This window comes from Gymnoscopelus microlampas, assembly GCF_963454915.1.
Source record: "Gymnoscopelus microlampas genome assembly, chromosome: 13".
NCBI lineage: Eukaryota > Metazoa > Chordata > Actinopteri > Myctophiformes > Myctophidae > Gymnoscopelus > Gymnoscopelus microlampas.
The window spans coordinates 34,884,073-34,902,543 of NC_139950.1; the positions used below are offsets into that span (position 1 = coordinate 34,884,073).

The following is an 18,471-nucleotide window of genomic DNA, read 5'->3' on the forward strand; positions in this document are numbered from 1 at the left end:
TATCTTTGTGTCCTCTCCCTTGTTCATCCTGATTGGATACAATTGGTATCCCGACCGGAAAATTGCATTTTTCTGTTTACTTAAATAGCTCTATATTCTGATAGTAATGTTTTTCTTTTCTTTTTTTTCTGGCTTAGGTTGTGAATCCTCATGATGACCGGGTAATTGCTGCTCTGATTGCATGACAGTGAGGCCCATCCCGAGGCCAGTCCATAGGGCATGAATGCTCATTAGGAAGATTAATGAGCATGAATATGTTGTGAGCCGTACTCCATAATGTCTAGACCAATGGAACAAATAAGTGATTCCACACAGCAATGTTACACCCGAAGCCGTATTTTATACTTCATCGTACAATGTTGTCTTGCAGCACAATTGAGCAGATCAACACGCTCACAACACGTTTGACGCATTGTGAGCTTGTGGATCAGCTATTTTTATTTTCAGTGGGAACTTTCACAGAATTGAGTTAACACAGACATTTGCAGCGAGATCAGTTCCAAACCCCTTCTACATCATCAATATGAAGATAACATTAGGATGCAATTTGTTCAAGAAAGAATGGTATGGAATTGCCACAGTAAATATACAGTACAGTCGCATACATACAGAGTCAGTGGCAAGGCCTGTTCTCTTGAATTGTGATCTAGCAACAGTTCATTATGTGCAGTGTTACAGCATTTTTTGTGGAATTTTTGTTGTGAATGCAAATTGAACAGTCTAACAATCTGAGAAGAACTTTTATTTGGCTCTGAGATTTCACCATTCAAGTCTCACAGTTACTCTACCCCATGAAGTTTAGGCTGAACCATTATCTCCGGCTTAAATTTGATTCGACTTAATTAAAAACATTATTGTAGTTATTCATTGTCCATTGTACATATGGCATCTGCTCATTGCAATTCTATCATTGCGACTGTAAAAAACAAAACAAAACATGAAAAAACATGATTACTGACATACAATATTTACACTGTACAATGACTTTTGAACACGTTTCAGTTATGCAAGTCAACATACAGTATTTGTTGGTTTTACAAATGGCGTTAACATTTACAATGAACATAGACAAAGTACTAACAAATACTTTCCATTGAAGAACAATAGGTCTACCTGTAAGCTATCTGTAAGTGTTGCGATCACATCCAAATACCCCAGAGAAAGTAAATACTTGTTGATTACATAAAGAATGTAATGTAATTATTCAACAAATCACTGATGCTTTTTGTTTGTAGTTGTAAAGCGCGTAGCGTGATTTAATCATTCCACAGTGGTGAGAAGACATCCGCTGCATTTGGATTTGCTGTACGAACATTATCCAAAGCTTGATGCTGACAGCAAAATCCATCGAATCAAACTAATACAGGAAAAAAGATGTACACTTGCTCTACAGAGTTTCTCAAAAGACGAAACAACCTTGTTTTCACCATGAAAAATATATATCTCTGGTTACAGAAATGCATCAAGGAAAAGTGCCAAAATCAATGTGCAACGCCAAATTCCAGTTTCAACCGAACAATGTTATGATGGAATGGATGAATAGTCGCCAAGTCCACATGGAATATTACAAACATAAAAACAACAAAAAAAAACAAATAAATATATCACCAACATGGTCGAGGTGTTGGAATTGGAATGCTTACAGCAATGAAGTCATCAGTCTTGGCTCCACACAACTCAAGTATCAATGTGCAGATATCAGGGGGTTAACATTGCATTGTTTGGCGTTGCTGTAATTCTCTGGAACACGATCTGTCTGTCAGGTCGGTTCCAGTGTGCAGCCTCCGCTGGGAGCTGGGCTACATGTTGCAGAGAGATGCCAGCACATACCCAGAGCTGCATGTCACCGGCTGTCTAAAACGGCTGAAATCTCCATCTTTCAAGTTTGCACACTTCCTCCAGCATGAACTTATAAGGGAAATGCAAGAGCCTTGACTAGTTGTCAAACTGTTAAATGAGCTCAGATTTATGACATGACAAAAACTTCAAGGGTTAGTCAGAGAGGCTTTTATGCCAGTCCAAAACCTGAATTTGATTCCATTTAGATAGATAGATATGAACAGCATGGCTACACAAAATGAATGTTAAAAAATAAGAACAGCTGTGTGTCCATCAACCTAATTTCAATGGCGCGGTGTATAGTTTGATTATGCATCCAAATGAACCAGATGCTTTGGAGTGTAATTCATGGTAATCCTGTGAAACGTATAATAATGAAAGATGTAATGACAATTTTCATTCCCGTAATTCTGCTTAGAGAGCTGCAAATTACACCGATGACTTTCTGAATTGTGCTCCATTTCCCTTTCTCGTCAACTGGTTTAAAAAACAAACTTATTTTGTCTTTCAATTATTAAAGCAACTTCACGCATTATAAAATCACACATTTCAGTATTTCTTCCCTAGATACAGTAAAAAAAAAATCATTAAAGACAAGAAAAGAAAGAATTCCCTAGACAACATCATAATTTACTTTTCAGTTTTCTTTTACTCTTTAAGTTGGGGAAAGTTGATGTTGTTCAAAGGGTCAGTCCGCGTCGAGAGTGCCCTGTGCACAAAGTAATAATAAATATCAAAGTTAAATAGTTTGTTGGTACCTGAGCGAGGTTAACATAGCACCTTAACGGAGGCATGGCACCAAGGTGTGATGTTAAGCCTTTCCCTCGAACTCCGAGACGCTTCCAGCTCCGTGAAAGGTCTTAAAGAGTCTTGTAGTGCAAATAAAGGAGGTTCGGCTTCTCCGTCCATCTGTAGGAGTGCTCTTTCCACTAGACGCTTCAAGATCAGGAATCCTATTGAGTCTTTGGCGGTCTAAAGGGTAACTTGGGTGCAGGCCTGAAACATTAACACAAGCGAGAAGATGGTTTGATATTTATAATCTGTGCAAAATACCGCTACGTATCATTATGGGCTCAAAGACCTGAAAGCAATGCATAGTCAACAACAGCTGTGCGTCTTTACCAGCCACAGAATATAGCAGGTTCACATTACAAGCTCCATAAACAGTGCACATCAACTTACAAGCATTAAAAAGTTACAACCTAATGTTTTACGCCTGAGGTAATTGCATTCTGTTGTGACTCAGCCTGAAAGGCCCTTTTTTACCCTAAAAAGCAGTAAACCAAACAAATAAAACCCACTGATGTAATAACGCATCAAAGAGGTGTGATTCGCTCCACATTCATTTGCCATGATGTCAAAGGCTCAGCGCTGGACAACGTATGTACTCAAGTAAAGACTCCAGTATTCAAAAGTACGAATTACGATTTTTATTATCATTGCATTGCTGTATTTTTTTTTAATAGCGTAAATAGCTGATCTACAAGCTCACACGTTGTGAGCTTTAAGATCGTCTCTTTTCACTATTAGGGCTTTATTTTTACACAGAGTGCTTCCTCCTCTGTTTTTTCATGCAATATTTCTATTTGAAATGTAAAAACAAAATGTACTTAAGTACAGTACTCAAGTAAATGTACGTAGTTACTGTTCACCACTGCAAAGGCTGACCTGCTTGGTAGAGGGATGGTTGGGGGCGGCCTGGGCACTGTTGGGATGGGGATAGGGCGAGGTCCAGCGCCAGGGAGGTGGACGCCAACTTTAGCGGGACTGTTGCCCAGCCGAGTGCTCCTTCCTAGTGGGTCAGCAGGCAGAGGCTTCTGGGGCGGCCTGGGCTTGTCAAAGTCCTGAGAAACACAGGACACGTTCTGTTCAACCGTCAAATTTGGAAATCGAATAGAATAATTTCCAGTTAAACGTATGTTATATATTTCATTCCATTATATTATACTAAATACTGTAGACATTTCTAATACAGAAATCCCAACTTTGCTGTATTTATTCATAAAATAAAATCCACGACAGACTCAAGAAGATAATTTGTTTTGGCAGTTAAGTTCGGAGTGAAAAAACCGGGTCAGACCGGGTCAAAACCCAGTATGGCCGGAGCTTGTATGGGCATTGTATGTGAAATGGTTGGTAATGTTTTTAGAGGGATAGTCAGTGGGTTTGTCTATATTAATTATAACTAATTCCTGGACTTGAAATGTTCAACAGCAATGTTATGGTGTAGTCCCAGTAATATTTGTCATTAAAGTGAAAACATTGACATTGTACATTTCTGCAAACCACAATATACCCTGAATGTTACATTTCTGAACTAAAGAAAAACATATATTTGTTTCCAGACACAAACCATGTTGACTCAATCCTAGATTTCCAAGTCTCAAAGTTTCAAAGTAGATCAGAACTCAGGCACACTTCATTTGTCTCAAGCCTGCTTCTGACAGCAACCCTGCTTTAAAAACACCCAGATGCAACGTGTCTGTGGTTTGCAGAAACGTACAATGGCAAAACATTTAATCTGGCAATTGCATTGGGCATCGTAGTTCGCACGCTTTGCCCGATTGGCACGGACGGTAACATTCATTCCAAGGTTGACGAAGACAGTGCCAACGCAAAGTTGGCAAAAACATGAATAAACACGGTATACAGTATATTTGTATAGATCTGTTCTCCCATAACATAAGGTCAATATAAATCTTTGATTGCAGACCTACCCACAGATGTCTGTAACTGGTTTTAACTTGATGTGAATATTGATGGGAAAATGAAATTGTACTTTGATTGTGATGCATCTCGACGACACTGCGAATGAGGGCAAACTCAATGTCTTTTCGAATAAATAAAGGTTTGAATGAATGAATGAATGAATTTTAATTGTTATGGTGATATTATTATATTTACTGGTAAGTAGCCAAGTTATAAACAGGATAATCAACTCCGAGGCGAGTGGCTATCAAAAGATGCAAAAGATGACGCACTCTGCAGAGACAAATTAGCCCTCCAGTCCACACAGAACGCATTGTTTCTCAGTAACCGCACGACTCGGAATTGATGATCCTTTACTTGTTCAACTGGACTTGGTCTGATTGGCACTGCTCTCTAAACCACTCTAATCAGACAGCTTTACATTAACCCATTAAGACCTGAGGCCGATTCTACTAATGCCTTCTAAATCAGTAGTTCTCAAACCTTTTCGTGCCAAGGGCCCCCCAAATTGATACATATTTGGCTGCGGAACCCCCCCATCTGAAAATGTTTCGTGCCAGGGACCCCTCCAGAAGAGAAGATTTGTGTTAAAAACATTCAAAATTTTAACACTTTCAAGGTAAAAAAACAAAAAACGTGTTAAAAAATAGCAGATGTACAAGCGCTCGCAGCGCTGTGAGCTTGTAGATCCGCTATTTTTGAATTGCCAACGCTAAAATCGAAAATGACACAGACGCTTTCCTGGTTTTATTAGGTTAAAATTCACACGCCCTCTGGAATGTCTCAGTTCAACAGGTTTACATCATTAAGAGTTGAAGAAACTGGAACTTTCCACCAATCAGGGGATCGTATTGTTCCGCATGCGAGAACTAATCAGCATTTCTTCAGAGGAACATCATTAAGCATGTTGCCCTTCCTTCCTGTACTCGATGCATTTTTTAAAGTAATGAACGATTAGGGACATTTCAACACACAAAATAAATGCAAATTAGCTATCCTCCTAAAATGAAAAGGCAGCCCCACGTCTCTCACTAGAGGGCAGTGTGTTATAAGTATGATTCCCACATCAGGCAGATCTTAAACACATCTTGTCTTCACCACCTCTGCTCTGTGCCAGCGTACGTTGCGGAGAGTCTGAGTGAGGTGCCATCATGTGTTACTAATCTACAGTGAGGAGGGGGAGGGAATGACAAACATCTGTTACCAGCAGCACAGGCGCACGCACGCACGCACGCACGCACGCACGCACGCACACACACACACACACACACACACACACACACACACACACACACACACACACACACACACACACACACACACACACACACACACACACACACACACACACACACACACACACACACACACACACACACACACACACACACACACACACAAAACCGAATAAATGTTTTGACCAAATGCCTTGATATCAGTATTGTGACGGTAATATCATATATTCTTAATTAATTATATATTTTTTTTTTGCTAAAGTAGCCGATCTTCAAGCTAACAAGGTGTCTGAGCATGTAGATTGGCCATTTCTTTTGTTCATTTTTTGTCAAAGTATCAAATCAGGCTTAAGCGATTAAAACCAGGAAAAGACATATCACAATGTAATGGTATCCAAAATCACAGCCAATAACTAGTCTTATATCACAAAATATCAATACAGTATAATATCAATATATTGCCCAGCCCTAAAACACAGACACACATGTATACAGGCAAGCGCGCGCGCACACACACACACACACACACACACACACACACACACACACACACACACACACACACACACACACACACACACACACACACACACACACACACACACACACACAGAGGAGAAAGAAATGTGATAAACCTTGAGCAAATTATGTTGACAGAGACAAGCTCCACACATCACGCATGCATAAAAGTGAGAGATCGTAGCATGTTGGACCCAGACACATTATCTGTGACCACAGCAGAGAGAAGTGACTGACTGAGGTACATCAACCACGCGCTGTCACAGACTTATCCAACTGTGTCGTAAGGAACTCCATGGCAGCAGATTTTGATGTGTGCACAGCAGTCGTGTGACGGGGGTTTCCACTTGAGTAACCAAATAACTTCACTCACGGGGAGGGATCACATGATCCATGCACAAACACACACGCACATGCACACATGCGCACACGCACACACGCACACACACACACACGATTAAGGTTACCGAGGGCGGGTAGAAAATGTGACACACAGCAGTAGATTGGAAAGCTGTGAGGAGTTGGAAGCATAATGTCACCCAGGGTCATTTCATTGTCATCCTATCAAATCAAAGATTTCAATGACAAGGGACTACATAAAACGTGTCTTTTTTTGCACAGGTATCGCGTGACGCTCTGTGAGTTAGTGTTCGTTCAACTTGGTGCAGAAATAAGTGGGAGCTTCAATGAAAACGAAAAAAAGAAAAGCGCAATTCGCAACAGACGTGCTTTAACTACCCAATATACGGCATGTAATATTCATTGGCCAAGGTGCATCGCAGTAGCGTCTTATCAAGCTGAGACTACAACTAATCAAAAGGCCTTGCCCTCTGCCCAAAGGTGTCTAGCGGTGTTACCCCTCCCACCCCCCTCACCCCAAAAGACATAGAGATGCTGTCAAGATTTAATCACACAGAACTAGATGTACCTTACAGCAAGCCTGCTGTACTCTGATCCAGCTCTACTCTCATTAGGTGATACAGCATGACATATGTTGATAGCTGAAGGAGAGTTGCTGCTTTCTGAAGTTAGTTTTAGCTTTTAAGTCTCATTTTGCCACTAGGGTCCCTATTCTGGGGCGAACGTTGGGCAATAATAGCAGATCTACAAGTTCAGACCGTGTCGCATTGTCACATGTTTTGAGCTTGTAGATCGGTTATTTGAGTAGAGGGGAAAAAATAAGTGGACCTAGAGCCCTGAGGGACCCCGATCAAGTACAAAGTAATCATATACCTTGAAACACATGTTTCAAGGTAAACGTTGCATAGTATTCGCTTTACTTTACTTAATCAGTATCATAGGGAATCATAAAAGCTGAAAGCTTGCCCACAATGTATGACTCGATTGATTGATTGATTGATTGATTGGATGAATCCCTCAGACATGAAATACATTTTGCCACCTCACATGCCCAAAATTGCTAGGGTTTAAGTGGTTAAAGGTGTTTCAATAATCATCAGACGAATGGTCTGATGGTTTGAGGAACCATCTCTAGTTCCTCAAAGAACTATGAGAGAAAAAAGGTTCTCTAGAACCACATGAGGAACATGAAGGAGAAGATAAATAAAATGGTTCTTTAGTCGGTGATGGTTCTTTGTGGAATCATAAGCCTTTTAAAGAACCATTTAAGAAACCATAATTGTTCTGTGTGAAGGATACAACATTAGAGACAACAATGACAGAAATGACTACACAAAAGCTTTCAAACCTACCTAAAAACACAATACAAATGGACCATTGCACAACTTCACTTCACACTAAACATTCTAAATAGGTTCAAATGTTTTTACTGTGAATTTCAGTAGTTGAAAGGAAATAAAGTTGGACCCAAGCTGTTCCCTAGCAACGCAATTCCACTGACAAGGTCTACAGAGGCAAAAGATAATAAGAAAGAAAAAAAAGCCACAAATGTTCATTAAAAACCTTGACAGCCGCCGGAATATAGGACCTCCGCAGCCTCTCAGTGGAACAAGGCAGCATTCTCAGTTGTGCACTGAATGTACTTCTAAGAGAAAGTACATTAAAATACGAAATAAAAGATGGCCTTCGCAATGTAGAGCAGTCTGCGGCTTAGTTCTAGTTCTCTTTTCAACAGTGACCTCTAAAGAGTTGGGAACTGAGGCATGTACTGTACAGTCCTGCATCATCAACTCCTACAGTCTTTCAGTAAGTGAACTACAAGGGGTTCTGAAAGGAGAAACCCGTCTACTCCGGTGCAGTGCAACGACCCTCTCGAAACATTTCACAGCGCATGAAGTTACAGTAAAGAGTAAAGCTATTAGGCCTAAGATAATTCAATTCACAAACAACTAATTCTTACAGGAGTAAGGAAGAGCTACCAGGAGAATGGCCTGTATGTCATTTCGCTGCTTGTACCTGTACAAGTTAGTGACAAATAAAACCTTCTTGATTCTTGATGGAAGAGACTGAACTCCACAACAGATTGGCAGCAAGCAGGTTGTATCAGCTAAGGTAAACATGTGTTCCTTTGAAAACCTACCCCATTTGTTTTTCGCTGGCTAAGAATCAAAACAGAATCTCCTATCGAGTGTTGGGTGGAACGCATCATTAGCCCGCTCTTATGGCACCTTCTGTGTGATTAAAGACAAATGAGCGAGTAGTCTTCCTTTAGGCACTGACTCATTGTCTTGGCAAGCAACGTAACAGTCTGTTCTTAAAGTAAACACTGCGCTCCCACTAAAAGTGCATGTTTGTGTTTGGTGCACGGTCATCGCTACCAAGGGCAATGCACTACACAAGGACTTATATGGACACCAACAAAACATCCATTATGGGATATGGGAGCCATCTGTTACCTGTACGCCACGGTTAGTCATTACCTCGGGGGCAGGGTACATTGGAAGCGTATACCTTCCTGCATCTCTTTATGCTATGGCCGAACATCTGGTATAAAGCCACCCATCTGTTAACCGCTTTCAACCTGGCATCCCAATTTTGGGCATGCTGTCAAAACAAATTGCATAAATAGCAGATCTACAAGCTCACAAAACGTGCCGCAATATGACGCATTGAGGGCTTGTAGATCTGCCATTTTCACTACTTTGTTGTACGACAAAGTATATAGGGCTTAAGTGGTAAAAGCCAGCAGGCTTCCGCCGTCTACCCAATGCACTCTGCAGTGTGGTTAGGCACAAGGCACCTCTTGACACAATGCTGCAATGCTACGCGGGCATGCTTCACCATGGCACAACAACGTGCGCAGACAGATGGATTTACTATCTCCACGGCAGCCAATACCGTCGGCTCAGCAGAAACCAGCCCCCGCTCAGTAATCGGGACACGGAGAGCCAGGCAAGATCGAGAGTCTGCTGTCGAAAGTGTGGGCAAAAACGAGCAGACTGCAGTGCGGAACGATGTGTTCCGTTCTGTTTCTTTATCTGCTCCGTTTCAACTAGGATGACATTTCATGGTCTCGAATGGCAGCCTTTAATGTAGTTACTTTTTCCTGTTTTGACCAATGAAGCAGAGTTGGTATTGAGTGAAAGCGATGAATCACCCCTCACGGTTTAGTTACAACTTCTACTACTGTCTCTACAGTAGTAGTACAACAACTCTACTACTCAGTGCATAAACATCCTCTAGTAGACTAATGATAAAGGCAGCTCATGTTAGCATGCAATAATTGATTTTCTACAGCAGTGGTTTTCAACCCTTTTCATATCAAGGTCCATTATTTATTCGGCATTTGAGCCACGGACCACCATTTGATTAGACTTAGACTTTGATGAGAGTATTCGAAGTATTATAAATCGCAGAATATTTTGGTATTGTTGGATACAATTTTGTCCACAATTCCCTGCTGTATTGATGCGGTACCACAGGAGAGATAACAGGCAAACGTTGATACAAATAACAATTATTCTACGTTCTCTAATATTGTGCACACTTCTTGTAAATTAAGTAATGCTGATGTTTAACAATAATTTAACTCTTGAGAGAGTGGTTTCGTTTTACACTCTCAAGATTTAAAGATCTGTAAGGGTCCATTTGGTTACCAACTCTCCATCATTTAGCTGGGGACCACCTGGAACCCCCTCAAGGACCACCAGTGGTTGAGAACCACACAATCATCACACACACACACACACACACACACACACACACACACACACACACACACACACACACACACACACACACACACACACACACACACACACACACACACACACACACACACACACACACACTGCAATGCACACACTGCAATGCACACCAACCTGGTCCACTCTATAGGACGACTGCTGGCGGGGCAGGCTGTGGAAGGGCAACGCCGCCAGCGATGAGCTGGGCACGGTGTGGGCGGCCAGGGCTCTGTGGTGAGGAGGCACGGCGGGGGGCAGGGTGGGCTGCCCCACATTCAGGACCAGCGGCACGGGGTGGCTGATGTGCAGCGGCTGGTAGAGGGGCAGTCTGCGCAGACTGTGGGAGTGGAAGTTATGGGGCGGGAGGAGAGGCTCCGAGATCAGGTGAGATGGCTGGAGGGAGAGAGAGAGAGAGACATTTAAAGTTATTACATTAATTAGGTCCAATCTATTAAATTGGAATTAAAGCCTTCACTCTTTCCAACACAATTTATCTTACTCACGCTTTCCCTCTACTGCTCCTATCCCCGCTGGGAATCCTCTGCCTCTCATAGCCTTTGCGTTGAGGACGATAATTCAAAGCCTTTACCTGGGCTTCTCAAAGTGCAGCAGCACCGGCGATAAAAGTAAAACCTCACCCGGGTCATGAAGCTATCATGAGCGTGAAATAGCCGCTGTCAGTGGGAGCCATAAAGCCGGAATACAACATTATTGGAGCTGACATTCTAAAACCGTTAAAGCCAGAGACCCGCCACATGTCCTCAACAGCTGTTAGACCCCTGCTCCACAACAACATAATAACACCTGGAATAGTTGGACTGATTTCCTGCCTGACACACACACACACGCGCGCGCAAACGGGCACTTCTGTAATTGCACACAAACAACCAGGCGCACGCACACACACACACACACACACACACACACACACACACACACACACACACACACACACACACACACACACACACACACACACACACACACAGAGATAGGACTGCGGTTACAGGAGCTGCTGTGAGGCCTCTGGACATCTGGACATCAGTGAAGCGACCAGCGTGATTAGAATGGACAGGCTGTTTCCAACAGGAACACAGGTGGAGTCCATGCTGCTAATGAGCACTCAGTCTCAGAGGAAGGCCTTCTACCACGGGTTTATCTATGCCAAGACAGGCAAATGACCTGTCCATTGTCATTGGGACCTTATCGATGTCTGTTGTTTGTTTAGCAGGCCAACTGTCTGCTCAATAACAACTTAAGCCTGATTTTGTACTTGACAACGACTTTAAAATGTTTGCCTGTAATGACATGGCCAAAATAGGAAAGTGGTTAATGAAAAACATATATACTGTATATTCTTGCTGTCTGGCAGAAACCCTATATCTCCATATTTCAGCTTGTTGCTCAGTTTGGTTTCTTTTGCAATCTGGGAACCCATGGGAACCCCCATAAAAAAAGGGGGAAATATATTTTTTAGAGCGTTGTGCAAAAGGAGGATCTGCTACTGTAGTACTGTTGATTTAATGGTTAAGTGTGTCTGTGGGTTTTAGACATAGTTAAGCAATAAAAAGAGCTTGTGAGTAAATATAATCTACATTGGATCCATTGGAACACAGGCGTTTTTTTTCTTCTTCCTGAAACGTAACTGTTTTGGACATACAAAACGGTTTCCAACCGACAGCTACGATACATAATAATATAAATGACATTCCAAACAATGATATCAATATGAGATATCATATTATGGAGTCCTTCAGCCAATCCAAGCTGCTTAGCAAGTAATGTCATGCAACGTTTGGTTGCCTGGCTACATGTGACCTACTGTACAATCTGGTTCGCATCAGTTGTGGTTCATACTGTATGTCGATGTCAACATGGCAACTCTTTTACTCTTATGCAGTGGTGTAAAGTAACATGTACTCAAGTACTGTACTTAAGTACAATTTTGAGGTATTTTTACTTTCTTCAGTATTTACAATTTTCAATACTTTTACTTCTACTCCACTACATCTCAGAGGAAAATATTGTACTTTTACTCCACTACAATTATACGAAAACTTTAGTTACTAGTTACTTTGTAGTTTTTGATTATTATTACAAAACATACATTACCCACTTCAGCCCTATTTCGGCCATATGCGACGCATTGTGAGCTTGTAGATCGGCTATTTTCAAACGATTTTTTAATACATTTTGAACTTGGGAACTTTCTACTTTTAATACTTTAAGTATATTTTGATGCCGATACTTTTGTACTTTTACTCAAGTACATTTTGAATACGGGACTTTTACTTGTAACAGAGTATATCTACATTGCAGTATTGATACTTTTACTTGAGTAAAACATGTGAGTTCTTCTTCCATCACTGCTCTTATGTATGCCTATACACCAAGATGTAACAATGAAAAACCTTGAACCTTGAAGAGCACACACACACACACACACACACGTTTTTGTTATACTCGCACAGATCACACATTAATCTCTCTCACTGCTGATCAATTCAAGCACAGGGAGGTCCAAACCAATTTTTGCTCTGTGCCCAAATCAATCAAGTGTGTTCCCTGCCTCAATGGAATAAAACTCTTTATCGCAGACAGAAACGCTATAGGCAGTAATGATTACTGTGTCCTGTGTTTCTGTATCCGTATAAACGGGACCAACTCTCAATTATACTTTCTCTGCCTTCTGCCAACAATACTGACTTGATTAATAGTCCTTCAAGGGAGATTCGGAGGCAAAATCAATTATCTATTCTTTTGACAATGAGTCTGGGATAAACTCAGTTTGGACAACAAACAGAGTTCGATTTACTGGGGGGGGAGTTGATATACCCCCAGTCATTCATTTTCATGGCCAGAGGGGATATGTTTTGTCCCTGCTTCTGGTCAGACTGAATTAAATAACCACATTAACCCTATTTTGGGCAGATTTTCTAAATATTTCTAATTCATTTTCTTTCTTTTTCTTTGTATGATGAAGTACAGTATGTATATATAAGTGATTAAGAAAATGGTCCCCCTGTTTCGTTTTACAAATCGAACGCGATGACAATGCTCCAGGCTCCAGGAGTCCAGGCTGAGTTGCAAGTTATATGTGCTTGTTGCAAGACTCCATTAGAGCAGGGGTCTTCAACAGGGGGTCCGGGACCCCTAGGGGGTCCTCAAAGTTACGACAGGGGGGCCACCAAATCTTTGTGTGATATGATATTTTTTACATTAACCACTAGCATTCCTTTTCTGAGGAGAACTTTAGCCAAAAATAGCCGATCTACAAGCTCACATAATGCGAGGCGTTGTAGATCGGCTATAGATTGTAGATCGGCTATTTTTGGCAAAGAGGTATAGGTGTAAAGGGGAAAAAAATAAACAATTTTTATACAATATAGAGGGGGTCCCTGCTTCATGTCTCTCTCAGCAAGGGGGTCCTTGGCCTGAAAACGTTGAAGACCCCTGCATTATTAGAGTATAATTAGGAGAAAAAAAACTGTATCAAATCAAATCAAATACACACACACACGCGCGCGCACAAGCATGCACGCACACACACACACACACACACACACACACACACACACACACACACACACACACACACACACACACACACACACACACACACACACACACACACACACAAGATTGGTATCTTATAGGAACAGGCAGCTCTCTGGCTTCTTCCAGACACTGTGACCCACCTTGTAAATGCTGGCTCCAGACGGTTTAGGAGGGGGCCTGCGCTGGGGGGAGGCCCGGTACACAGACTGGGTCCTGATGGGGCTGCTTGGCCTGTGGCCCTCCACAGATCTATGTACACACAGTCAGGGACAGAACTTTAGGCCTTGCTACAATCTGATTGAATACTGTGTATTTGTCATGGATCAGAGACGAGGCTACATCTGACAATGTGGGGTCACAGGAACCCAAGCAAGTTATATAAACTCACTGCAGTGCAAAAATAAGGCTGTTTCCAACATCAGGATCAAAATGTCCCTAACGTACTGCGGTTAAAAAGGAATGATTCAACAGAATAAAAACAACCAGATATGTCTTTAGATCTTGTTGCGAATTCATCATGTCTGTTGACTGGGGACCCCCAGGAATCTAGATCTGCTCTACACCAAATCTTGTTGCATCGCATGTAAATCGGCTACTTTTGTCAAATGTTCACAAATGTTCTATATACAGTATAGTCAACTATATAATGATATATATGATACTGTACATATCAATTAAAATGCGCCACACTGAATCGTGACTCTAAAGCACCGTGCTCTGGCTTGCCGAACATCTGTGGCCATGTTACCTGAGTTTCTCCAGAGAGCTCTTCTTATTGGTGAAGAGGAGGCGTAACAGAGTCTTCCTCTTCAGAAACACAAGGAAGGTGACTCCCAGCAGGCTCACCAGGGTGACCAGGATCGCCACCGTGACCACCACGCTGTCGACTGATGCCACACGCGACAACATGCACATTAATACACACTCACGCACATCTACACGGCACGCAACAATGGAGGAACATACGCAAGAAGCTGTTACTACCAGTGGTGGAAAAAGTACTTGTAGCATTTTTATCTTAAGTAAAAGTATCAATACTGCCATGTAGAAATACTTTGTTACAAGTAAAAGTCCAGAATTCAAAATTGACTTGAGTAAAAGTACAAAAGTATTGGCATCAAAATGTACCAAAAGTTAAAGTACGCAGTCATTATACAGAATGTCCCATTTCACACGTTTTTACAAGTTTTCAAAAACATCTTTTGAAAATAGCATATCTAGAAGCACACAACGCGGCGCATTGTGAGCTTGTAGATCGGCTATTTTCAAATGGCCGAAATGTATAATAGGGCTGAAGTGGTTACTGGTGGTTTTGTAATAATAATTATCTATCTACAAAGTAACTAGCAACTTGTTAGTTTTTTAGAAGTTTTCAAATAATTGTAGTAGAGTAAAAGTACAATATTTGCCTCTGAGATGTAGTGGGGTAGAAGTAAAAGTACAGAAATTTGGAAATACTCAAAACTGTACTTAGGTAGTAGGTACAGTACTTGAGTAAATGTACTTAGTTAGTCTTCAGAGAAATGTACTTTCTTTCCTCATACCGTTTTGCTTTCCTCATCTTAAAAAAATGGATTTGCCTCCCTTAAAAGTACATGTTGTATTGCTGAGGGGAAAGGGGAGTTCAGACATCTCAGTCCGAGCCAAAAATCAATACAACTGACGCTGATCAAGAATGTAAGTACGAGGCAATATGTGTGTTTTGTAGACTTTATAGTGTGTCAACCTCATTCCTGGTTGTGTGTGCTATTGTCTCTCTGTCAGAAGGAGAACAGTGCAACACATTTATCAATACCTGCCAGTCTCATTGGTCCGCTGTCTATGCTGCCTCCAAATCCAGCTTTCTCGCAGAACGGAGGGGCCCAGTGGGCCTGACAGTGGCAGTTCTTCTTGTTGTTGCACACCTGCAAAACATGGAGGCTATTATTCCAATCCTGCTCATTATCAGTTAATCCAATACTGGAAAACAGATGGCCCTCATTAGCTCTTGTAACTTTAGTTTATCGTTTCGTAAAAAGTAGCGCTGTAAGTTTGGTTTTATATGATCCACTCTGTTGATTTAGCTGTCATCCTTGTGTGCGCGTCTGTCTTGTTACATCCTGTGCCATATGCTATCCAGGTGCATTTGATATACTCCTTGTCGGCTGTAACCCAGATATAAAAGAAGCATTCATTATGTACAACAGATCTTCCATCTGTGTAAAATTCAGGATAAACAGAGAATCTCGGACCACGTCTAAAGCACTTGGTTCACTTTTACAAACAAACTGCTCCGCTCCCAGTAGGCCAAAGAGATTTTCAGTGTTGTAGAAGGGGGCTTTAGACAGAGTGTGTGTGTGTGTGTGTGTGTGTGTGTGTGTGTGTGTGTGTGTGTGTGTGTGTGTGTGTGTGTGTGTGTGTATACACACAGAATGGATAAAACATGTGTGTGGGAGAGCCCATCCCTGAAAAAGCCTGGGTTTTCCAGGACTGGAGCGGGATCCAGGAGGATTCCCCAAGCGAGGTAATGGAGTCCAGCTGCCAGCTAGAATGACAGAAGGAGGGAGGTGGCGAAGGCAGGGAGATGTGGGAGTATAGGGTGGATCTGGTTTTCACGTGGCCTCACATGGTGAAGTGCCTTCCCTGCCTCCCGGCAGCGCGAACACTCCCTCGGACGGACCGGGTGACGAGGTTAAGAGGCACCCGGTAGGCAGTCGAGGGCGTTAGCGCAGATGTAGGGGCATGTGCAGTTTATATCGTCGCTGCTGGGCAGAAACCTTGTATCCGCATATTTCATCTTTTCATGCATTTTCATAAATTACTTTATGACATTCAGATTGTCATTAATGTTGATATATTATAAATAAAATGATAAATTATAATATTACTATTATCATATAATATTATTATTATATCATTATTATTATATTAATATTATAATTTTATTTATAAAATCATAAATACAATTTTATACATTTTTATTAATTAATACATTTGTAATTTTGATAAATTACTTTATCGTATGATATTGTCGTTCGAAAATAGCCAATCTACAAGCTCACAACATGAACAATGTGAGCTAGCAAATCTACTATTTTTTGATATTTGCTTTTAAAACTAAAATGACATGCCCAAAATAGGTTGAAAGTGGTCCTGTGGATTTAATCAATATTTAACAAATTAAAAGTATCAACAAGAGCTTGTGACTAAATAATGACAACATTGGATCTATTGGAACAGAGATTCTTTATTCCTCCCATTTCCTGAAGGGTTTTGGACATACAAGGTTTCTGCCTGACGATATGCTACAGCTGAGGGGAGGTTTTATGAATGTGTGAAGGGGAGTGTGCTTGTTGGAAAACATGACCCAACATGTATGTGCATCCATAAAACTGTAATAACTGTGGCAAGAGGTAGTCCAAGGATAAATAATTACCCCACAACAGAAAGATAACCCATGACCTCCATCATTAATTAACATCGCAAAGATTAGCTACTGTTCTCTCTCCGAGTCAGCAGGGAATAATCTCATTTAACCTCCTTCAAATTAAAACTGGTGGGTACTTAGAACAGACAAGTCACATGAAACTCAAAATGTAGAAGATTAATTGATGCTGAATGGGTCTATACCAGTGCTTTTTCATGTCAAGGACCCCCAAAATGATTGATGTATGATGTATTTGGCTGCGGACCCCCCATCTCAAAATATTTTGTGCCAGGGATTTTTCAGAAATAGCAGTTCTACAAGCTCATAGCGCGGCACTCGAGTATATCTGCTATTTTTTAATAGCCAAAGTATAAAATATGGTTAAAGTTGTTAAAATGATTGTGACGCTATATTAACTAATTCTGCTGGGGACCCCCCGGTACCCCCCCAAGGACCCCACTTTGAGAATCAATGGCTATACAATAAACGTATTCAATGCCTGGTCACTTCTGCAGTACTCAATGTTAAATGGCATTAGCAAGTCTGATGGTACCTCATCTAGTTCATTCTGTATATCAAATAAGCTTTTAAAGGTGATGTAATGGAACTCCCATGAGGAAATAGCCTCTCAGATATATATATTTTTTTACCATTCAATATAGATATTTCAAATTTATTACCAGATAAAGAATATTGCCAAGGGCAATGTGTAGTGTAAGAGTTGGGTCGACAGGTTTATAGAAATTCCTTTCGTTTTCAAATAACATATTCATGAAATAGCACTGAATCATGAAAAGAAACTCAGAAACCTGAGTGAGTTACCTTGTACACAATAACATTAAACTCTTTGATTAAGTATAATACTTGCCTTTCAGTCTGAACTCTTACCATGCATCATCATGTTTGATCATTTATCAAACATATTTATCAAATAGGGAAGGCATAATAAGCCCCGGCTTCAGCCTACATAAGAAATAAACTATTCATTCATTCATTTATTTTGATTTGACCGATGTCAGCTCCCTACAGGAGGGAGGATGCAACACAAAACAGATTTGATCCCGACTCACGCTTCGCTTAATTCAGGAATCTGAACAGC

The 18,471-nt window shown here is 41.1% G+C and overlaps 1 protein-coding gene across 1 annotated transcript in view; it reads right to left on the bottom strand.

Moving 5' to 3' along the window:
- Positions 1-375: 375 nt before the first annotated feature.
- The window catches only part of LOC311058450 (disintegrin and metalloproteinase domain-containing protein 12-like), a 111,871-nt gene continuing 93,775 nt past the window's right edge, over positions 376-18,471 (bottom strand). The window contains exons 18-23 of the mRNA XM_084075906.1: positions 15,762-15,870; positions 14,715-14,853; positions 14,107-14,215; positions 10,544-10,801; positions 3,508-3,683; positions 376-2,835 (exon numbers count right to left, since the gene is read on the bottom strand). Of these exons, the coding sequence (XP_083932032.1) occupies positions 2,793-2,835; positions 3,508-3,683; positions 10,544-10,801; positions 14,107-14,215; positions 14,715-14,853; positions 15,762-15,870 (834 nt within the window). The 3' untranslated portion in view covers positions 376-2,792. The remainder of the gene's footprint in view (positions 2,836-3,507; positions 3,684-10,543; positions 10,802-14,106; positions 14,216-14,714; positions 14,854-15,761; positions 15,871-18,471) is intronic.